At 39.7% G+C, this 8,837-nt stretch overlaps 1 protein-coding gene across 1 annotated transcript in view; it reads right to left on the bottom strand.

The window, feature by feature from the left end:
* klhl20 (kelch-like family member 20) overlaps positions 1-8,554 on the bottom strand; it is a 19,609-nt gene extending 11,055 nt beyond the window's left edge. Inside the window, exons 1-5 of the mRNA XM_005737560.1 lie at positions 8,443-8,554; positions 6,136-6,199; positions 2,493-2,750; positions 2,262-2,370; positions 1,653-1,859 (exon numbers count right to left, since the gene is read on the bottom strand). Coding sequence (XP_005737617.1) covers positions 1,653-1,859; positions 2,262-2,370; positions 2,493-2,750; positions 6,136-6,158 — 597 coding nt within the window. The 5' untranslated portion in view covers positions 6,159-6,199; positions 8,443-8,554. The remainder of the gene's footprint in view (positions 1-1,652; positions 1,860-2,261; positions 2,371-2,492; positions 2,751-6,135; positions 6,200-8,442) is intronic.
* Between the last annotated feature and the right edge of the window lie 283 nt (positions 8,555-8,837).

Raw genomic sequence — 8,837 nt, forward strand, 5'->3', positions numbered from 1 at the left:
GCCTATACAGCTTGGAGTAAGACAACATGCATGAAGAGGATGATGTGGACAAAATACTCATTTGCCTAATAATTCTGCACTCCCTGTAATCTTCTTTTCTTGACATTCATTCCATCATACATGCATGTGTGGTTTCAAACAAATGAAGGGGAAGGAATTACGGAAATGCCAAACTAAAAATGAGTTTTCAGCATTCGCTTAAAAGAAAAACTAGAACCTCAGTTTTACCAAAACAGAGAGGAAATTAGAATACATCCAATTAGTAACGGCAGAGAAATGTTCCTTGAGGCAGGAGAGGCTGTTGAGGTTGTTGGGCTTGACAGAAAAATATAACTGTGTTTCATCCTGAAAAGCAGTGGTAAGAGATCCCATTAAAACCATTAACTAGGTGACCCAGGGGTAACATATAAAAATAAATAAATAAACAGAATTGGTGTAAGGCTTGAAGCCTAGGCACTCCACAAACGAGCGGTGCAGATTAGAGCATACATTGATTAATATGAATTCTAAAATATCTGTTTGATAAGTATGAAAAAAAAAAAAAACTATTAAGGAGAAGAACCGGTGATCCCAACCCAGCTTCATAGTATGCTAATAAGTAGCATTATCAACAGTATCAAAGGCTGCAGATAAGTCAAGCAGGACATAAATGGATTGCTCACCTTTATCAGAGTGCATAAGGACATCATTAATAATTTTCAATAACGCTGTTTCAGTGCTGTGTCTGTAACCTGATTGGAATTTATAGGAAATATTATTTAATCTAAAATCCGAATGAGTTGACGACCAACAACTTTCCTAAGGATTTTGAAAAGAAACAGATTGGAAATTGGCCTATAAGTATTTAAATCAGTGGGCTCTAAGGAGGTTTGTTTTTTAGTAGAGGGACGACGCTGGCTGGAATCCAGCCAGATGAAAGAGACCGACTGACAGGCAGGGTCAAGTGCACAAGTGTGAGACTATATTCAAAATATCTGTTGAAGAGATTATTTGAGAGAGACTTGGAATATGGAGAGCAGTCTTTTTCAGTCTCTGTTCAGCCTTTCTTCATTCTCTTCTTTGGTGAATCTGACTTTTAACAGTGCGACATGATGCTGAATTGAAGAGCATATATTATTAAACCAGTTAACTAAGTCACTGATATCTGAAAAAATAGTTTTTGATGCAGTTACATCTGGGTTGCACATCACCAGCTGTTAGTATCTGCACCTTCACAGCCCGTTTGTACTTGACAGTGTGTTTTTGCCTGAAGTGGAGAAAGTGATGCTTTCACCTTTAGCAGGAACAGATTTCTATTTTATGTACTGTGATTTGTTGGTTTAAAGTCTGAAGCTTTGAAGTAGCTCCAACTGTCGTCTTTACCTGCATTTGTCTTCTTGTTGTGCGCACCACAGAACGTAAATGTATGGCCTTACTATACCAACAACACCATGATATGGCACTTTTAGATCATTTACAAATGTAAACCATTTTTATAACAGACGCATTTGGCACGACAGAAAGAAATCTTTATATCCTAAATGTATACTAACGTATGTATACTAAATGTAAATTTTGCACATTCAATCTAAAGCAACATGTAGAATCATTGTAACACGTAGCACTATACAGCGATTATAAACGACCGTGAACAGTTGTATGTGGGTTCTTACCTCCTGAAAATTGTGCTGGGTGAACTTATCTGCAATGCGGAGCAGCTCGCGGCAGGAGTGTGTGTCAGCAAAGGCCCTGATGCCCAGGCAGTTAGATGGATCCAGCTGCCTCTTAAGGAACTCGCAGCACGCCTCCTGGATCTCAGCAAGCTGGAGGAGGCAGGCTGCAGGGAGCAGCGTCTGGACATTCCCCTCCTCTACAGTCACCTGAAAGGGTGCAGATCAGGACATCAGATACACTGAGTTTTTTAGCTTTAGCAACTGATTGATCACAATGTGTGGTCTCCACAGCTCCTCCGTTTTTATGCATTCAAACTGTGGCTCCATGTCAGTCTCCTCACATCTTTTGAGAAAGTTCTGCTATAGTCAAGGTTATAGCCAAGAAACATGTTTTTCATTTTAATCATAGACCTTACTGTACTCTGCAGGAAACAAAGCCGCCTGCAAAGGTTTTGCTCTCCTGATTCGTACTTTTGGAAAACTTCGCCATAGACTTGTTTGGACAGGTTTTTTTACATTCAATATGCAGTTTCATCAGTTTGTCTTTTTTTTTTTTTTAAACTTAATGTGCACCTGCGGTTAATTCTAACAGCATGCTACCATCCCTACCTGTGATGTATAAGCAAAGTCAATCAGCAGCTCCATGGCTCTCTCATCAATGTCACGAATAACCACTTCCGTCTGCCTGCTCTCTGCCAGCTCTCCAGTAAACATGGCCCTGAAGAAGAACGGGAAAAAGAAAGATGACATTATTTTTTGTGTCACAGCAATCACTGGAGCCCAGGAATTTAGCTGTAAATAAACTAGCCTGATGTGGGATCACACAGTGTCTCCTCATACCTGAAATACGGGCTGCAGGCAGAGAGGATCACACGGTGCGCGTAGATCTTCTTGGCACCCACCACCAGCACCACGTCACAGAGCTCCCGGTGTTTTCTCAGCAGGTTGATCACCTCCAGGGTCTGCCTCGGGTGTTTGTCTGAGACGTAGGGCATGCGTGCAGGCTGGGGGACCCCTTCAGGGAGCTTGTTGGGGTCCCCCAGAGTACAGCGGCTGGTGATGTCCATTCCAGTGGCGTCCTGACGTGCGCTGGTGGCCCTGACATTAGCACATATCAATATACTCTTAGTTACATTAAATTAATTTCAATTAGAATAAGCTAGCCAAGAACCCACAGTGATGGTAATGCTGAGAGAATGCTGACCCCAGCCAGGCAGTCGGACCACGAACTTTAACAGGTAACAAAAGTGATGAGCAGTCAGGCTGCACCCTCCGTTTCTACCACTCATGTTTCTAAAGTACAATCACTGTGGTGATCACTCTAAAGTCTCTTTGTGCTCGTTTTCATCTTTGCATTGTATTAATATCTAAATACTACGGAAAAGATCATGTGTGTTCTCATTAGGATGTGTTGGTGTGTGAGACTGTAGCTTATAGGTTCATACTTGTAAATGACAAGTGCGAGACAAGGTGTTTCAGGACATTTTGCAGAGAAACACAGAAGTAACAAAGTACTTTCTCGTGGGAGTAATTAAGTTATATAGTGCATTACTTTACAAGAAAAGTGTTCCGAGTACATGCTAGGGCTGCCACGATTAGTCACGAATACGTTAACTATTAAAATCGTCGACGACTGACTTAATAGTCGACTTGTCGTTTAAAGCTTTGTAAGATCCCGAAAGACGCAGGAATAAGTAGTAGGATTTAAGAGTGTAATAACGGACTGAAACAGAAGACGGCAGCACTGCATGTACAAGGACCTCATATCACTCCCCCTCAAAAAAAAAAAAAAAAAAAAAAAAAAAAAAAGCACTTCACTCTCAAACTGCAGGCTTACTTGTGGTTCCTAGGATATTTAAAAGTAGAATGTGATGCAGAGCCTTCAGCTTTCAGGCCCCTCTTCTGTGGGCCTAGCTCCTAGTTTGGATTCGGGATACGGACACCTACTTTTAGCATCAAGATTAAAACTTTACTTTTTGATAAAGATTACAGTTAGGTGACCTTAAATCCTTCTTTAGTTATGCTGCAATAGGCTTAAGGCGCCATGGGTGGCTTTGCTCACAATGAAAAGGAGGAGAATAGGTCAAAACATGAAGCCAAGACTTTGTTGAGTGGTTTTGGGTTTTTTTTGAAAAGTTATTTGCACAAACGAAACTCCTCCCCCTTTGTGTCTGTGAGTCTCTGAGCTTCTGTGCAGGATTATCAATAAAATACCGGTAAAAAGTGGCTAGATCGTAGCCGCAGCAGTTCTGACAGAGGTTTCTTCCTGTTATAAGGGCGTTTTTCTCTTCCCACTGTTGTCAAATGCTCGCTCATAGGGGGTTGTCTGGTTGTTGGGGTTTTCTCTGTGTTATTGTAGGCTCTTTACCTTACAATATAAAACGCCTTGAGGCGACTGTTGTTGTGATTTCATGCTATATAAATAAAATTGAATTGAACTGAATACAGTGTCAGTCTATGGCCATCAGCTGAACCTAATATAGCAAGGTCAGTACCCTGCATGTGCCTCAGCCAGTGTAAACTTATCCACACCGGTCGGTTGACTTGGTGTACCCCTGCATCTTTTTAAATCCCAGGATGACTTTGGGGTTGGGATTTACTTCAGCTCATGTTCCCAGTACTGGCCAAGAATTCCTAACACCTGAACGCATCCTCTTCACTTTGTGTCCTTACCATTACAGATGGGAGAAATGACATCATTGCACATACATGACCTTTGTTAAAGACGTTTTGTGGATTGTATTTAATACATAATGTAAAGTTTCAAATCTTAGTCAAAAAAAAAAAAAATCAGCAAATAAATATCCTTTGAGTGACATATTTTCACATAATAATGTGAAAATAAAATGCAATGTAATCCAGGGCAACTCAGCAACAAGACAAAACAGCTGTGATATTTTTAAAAAAGGAACTTCATCTAGCCAGCATTCACAGGAACTGTTGGCCTGAGGAGAAAAGGTCATGATACACTGAGCCTCTAATGCTTTCACTCAAAACATTCTGACCTTTCATTATGTCATTTGAATTGCCCTAACAGTAACAGTAGGAAAAGTACAAAATTAAAAAGCTTAAGTAGGTGTGACGTTTTAAAGACTGGAGTCAAAGTAGTGGGGTAAATGAGGAGACATAAATGCTGCACCTATAGAGATTTTGATTTAAATTTAAACTGCTCCAGACTCTTATCAGAGACATTCGGGAAATTTTTTCTACTCCTGTAATTGGATGATGTCAGAGTAGGCGCCATTCCTACACGATTAGCTTTGGCTCTGGCGACACCCCACCGATCTGATGTTCAAACCTTATGTTTATAAGTGGCAGCCAATCAGATCAAAGTCTCTTAAAATGTGGGTGGTCTTTAGAGGGCTAAAATAGCTCATTTCAGACAGAAGATGAACTGAGGGGCCACAACAAGGTAGTATAAGATAAATAAGCATCATTTTGACTCATACAAAACTACTCCAGTAGCCAAAGATTACAATTATGGACCTGAAAATTGACCTAACGAGTATCCTTTAAAGCTGCTGGTTGCACAACACAGGCAACTTTTAACTATAAAGCATAAAACAATAATTAGATACTGTCTTAGTGTTAACGTCTTAAATTAGGTCCTACCTACCCAATTACACACAGCTATTTTAGTTTTATATGACAAATGTAGAATTACGCTGTTTCATTTCACATTAATGACACTAAAACTGCCTTTACAATTAAACTTCCGGAAAATCGGGTCAGAATATTTTCTTTCCTCAGACAGAACAGAGAAAAGAGTTCACCTCAGTCACATTTCCAATATTCTGTGTGGTTTCTGCTTGGACTGCACGAGTTCATGGCTGCAACACATGCATGAAACAAGCTCATGTTTATAATCTGGATGGGACCTCAGCCCTTATACACTATTATGTTACATTATACAAAAATGCTAATGTTGATCATTCTTCCCCCACCCAAAAGAGAAAAAAAATAACCTAATGTCCATCCCGTTTCACCTGTAACATGCACAACAGACTCCATGAACACAGTTTTTCATTTTGCATAGTGGCTCTGGTGTTTCCCCTTACTGTGAAAAGTTTATTTTTAGCCAGTCTTGTTTCACAGACTCCTGCTCTGCATCGTGACACCACCTATCTTCTCCAGTGGGCCATTAAACCTAAATTTAAAAGCCCAACAAAGCAGCAGAGCTAAGGTCAGTACCACCAAGTGCTATAGAGAGTTCTGGGTAGAACTTCTATTGAGCCAGCCCCTTTGATCCCGTAAAGCAGGGATTTTTCTGCCTTTTAAGCTTATGTGGTGACATAACAAGGTGTCAATGAGCCATAGAGGATCTTTAACGCTCACACTGAAGGAATTTGATTGAGGATTTCCGTGACTACCACATCTGATATAATACTGCCGTTAAAAAGAAAATTGGTAAACAGTAACCAAAGAATCTGGAATTAACAGCCACATACTTTTGCCATTCTTCCCAGAAAACTACCACACTTACCTGCGCATTGGCTTTGCATCCATGCACTGAAGAACAATGTTTGGTCCTATACTTTCAAGTTAACCTGTGAAGAAAAACAACACAAATCAGCATTTCCTGCAGTTAGTCTGACCCCCACAAATATAAGATAAAAACTAGTATTTTTTTATATCTGATTTGTGATTCCTGCCTGCTGATGGGAAAAAATTACAACCTCTTGTGACAGCAGAATAATCATTTTTTCCTGTGATTTACTCCACACCACAATCCTACCTACCAAATTGACCACTTCTGTCAGCAAGACTGAGACCAAACAATCTACTGCTATCAAATTATGATCCTGCAATAAAACCAACCTTTGTATGCGTTTTGCTGACACTATGTGTGTGCAGCCTTCTCTCTGTAAATGTTCAGGAACTGGTGACTCACAGTGTCTTTCCGCTTCCTTCACATCTCACTCCACTATAACAAATTCTTATAGCCTTCTTCCATTCCATCAATTATTTCCTATCAAACACTTTTATCATCATATCAACCAGTATCACACCTCTGCTGCCAGTCTTAATTTAAGTTTTTTTCCCACATCCAATAACTTTTTTGATACTCACTAAAGCATGGCTCTCTATAGGCAATCATAGTCCTCTTTTCCTCTTACCTGAGGCACACCTACACCAACCCTGGCTGGTGGGGATTGCTGTCATTTTTCTTTTTAATTTAATGCATTCCCATTTTACTGCGTAGTATAACTTCATTCGAACATCTTGGCTTTACCAGAAAACTCTGAAAACCCTGGAATGATTTCAATATTTTACAGTCCACCTAGGCCAAACAATGTTTTACCCAAGAAGTTATCATACTTTACTCCAAATTATGATCAAATTCTTATCCTCAGTGATTTTAACATTAAAATTATGTTCTAACTGGTCAACCATCAATGACCATTCTAAATTTCCCTATATGAATGAATCCATCCAAGCATTCATTCATTTTCTTCTGCTTATCCATTTCATAAAAATCACACACTTGATTCTAAAAATAAAATATCAATAGTGTAAATAAAAATAAATATCTCAGCACTGCCAGCAGCTCTCTGTCTCACGAGTGGCACAGAATGCTAAGCTGGCTTCCACCAACTGTTGAGTTAACAGACTGCTATCTATCTCCAAACATACTACAAGTAGCTCTCACTGTTTCAAACTTCAAACACACTGCTACCATTGCAGCGAGATGGAAAGAGACAGCAGTAAATGCTTAAGCCTACTGTAATTAGTGAAGATCAGTGGACAGAAATGAGCTGAACAGCTGAAGTTAAATCTCAAGATTTTTTTTATGCATGTAAATAACAGTTAACTAAAAAAGTAAGCTAATTCATTACATTGTTTAACGGTTGCACCTCTTGTGTAAAAGTAAACCTCTTAAAAAATAAAATAAAAAACCCCACACAACAACAAAACAACAACAACTGGCCTTACTTCCAGTCGATGTCACTCATTCAAAACCTGGAGTCCCTCCTTCACACACACATTCTTTCTTCCTTCTCGTTTTTGTCATATGGTTACACTGAGGTGTCAAGTGTTTCAGCCAGCTGCTGCTGCACTAGATTAAATTAACCTAATCAGAGCGAAGTCAGAAAACAAGACCCCAAAATGGAAAGCGCTGTGTGGGTTCATCCAGACAGTAGCGGGCTTAGAAGGCTCATTTTAACATAAGCTTTATTTCAAAAATATCCCCAATATTACTCCATCGGTCTACATTAACACAAGGCGGCTCTCTATGAGTTATTTATTTTTAGCTCTTCGACATGTAGCTTAGCTAAGACACGCTAATTGTTGGCTGATAGCTGCATTAGCAGTTACCAGACTGGTTGGCAATTTATGATTTCCAGTGCTGAGTTGTGTTAGTATGTGACTTAGCCAAAGAGGAGATAAAAGGAGAAGTAACGTCTTCCGAGGCTAAATGCGTTCCAAAAAACTGAAAATCGGGACTAGCTTCTTAACGCTACTTAACTTCCCGAGGATATGTGGGAAAGCTAGTGCTACAGCTAGCACTGAGATAGAAATTCCCTTCACAATACAAACGTTAAAACAACCTAATACAAGCAGAGACAACAAATTTAAACTATAAACGACATTCAAGAATAATCCAAAGCGTTTAGACTATTTCTGGTCGTCAGAGATGCTGTTTTAGCATCAGCCCACAAGCCACGGATTGAATATTATAAACTGTAGTGCTAACATTAATTAAATCAGTAGTGAGCGGTATATACCGATACCATAAGCAATGACAACTACGTAGGAAAAAAGCAAGAGTGTACGAAACGGGTTTTACCTTAGAGTTCCATCCCAACCACAGACATTAGTCAGCCAGGCTCTTAATGTTTACAGTTTTAAGCCGTCGGTTGTTGAACTCCGCAGCTTTTCTTCCTCGGTAATATGCGCATGCCGAATGTCAAGCGCCACTTCCTGATAATTTGATTTCAAAATAAAAGTAGGGGACTATGTCATCGCACGTAAAGATAAAAAATAAAAAATAAAATGTACCTGAAGTACTGTGCAAAAGTCTAGTGTAAGGATCTAAAAAGTAGTTTGTACTATTCCAACGAGCTTGAAAGTCAACATTTTGTTTGAGCATCTTTTTTCTACAACACAGCCTGTCCAAGTCCAACAGGACAATGCCAGTGCTGATCGTGCTGATCGATGTAGCGGTTCCGAATGACAGCAACA

Source organism: Pundamilia nyererei, unplaced genomic scaffold (genome assembly GCF_000239375.1).
Source record: "Pundamilia nyererei isolate P.nyererei 1_Seehausen unplaced genomic scaffold, PunNye1.0 scaffold00077, whole genome shotgun sequence".
Classification (NCBI taxonomy): Eukaryota; Metazoa; Chordata; class Actinopteri; order Cichliformes; family Cichlidae; genus Pundamilia; species Pundamilia nyererei.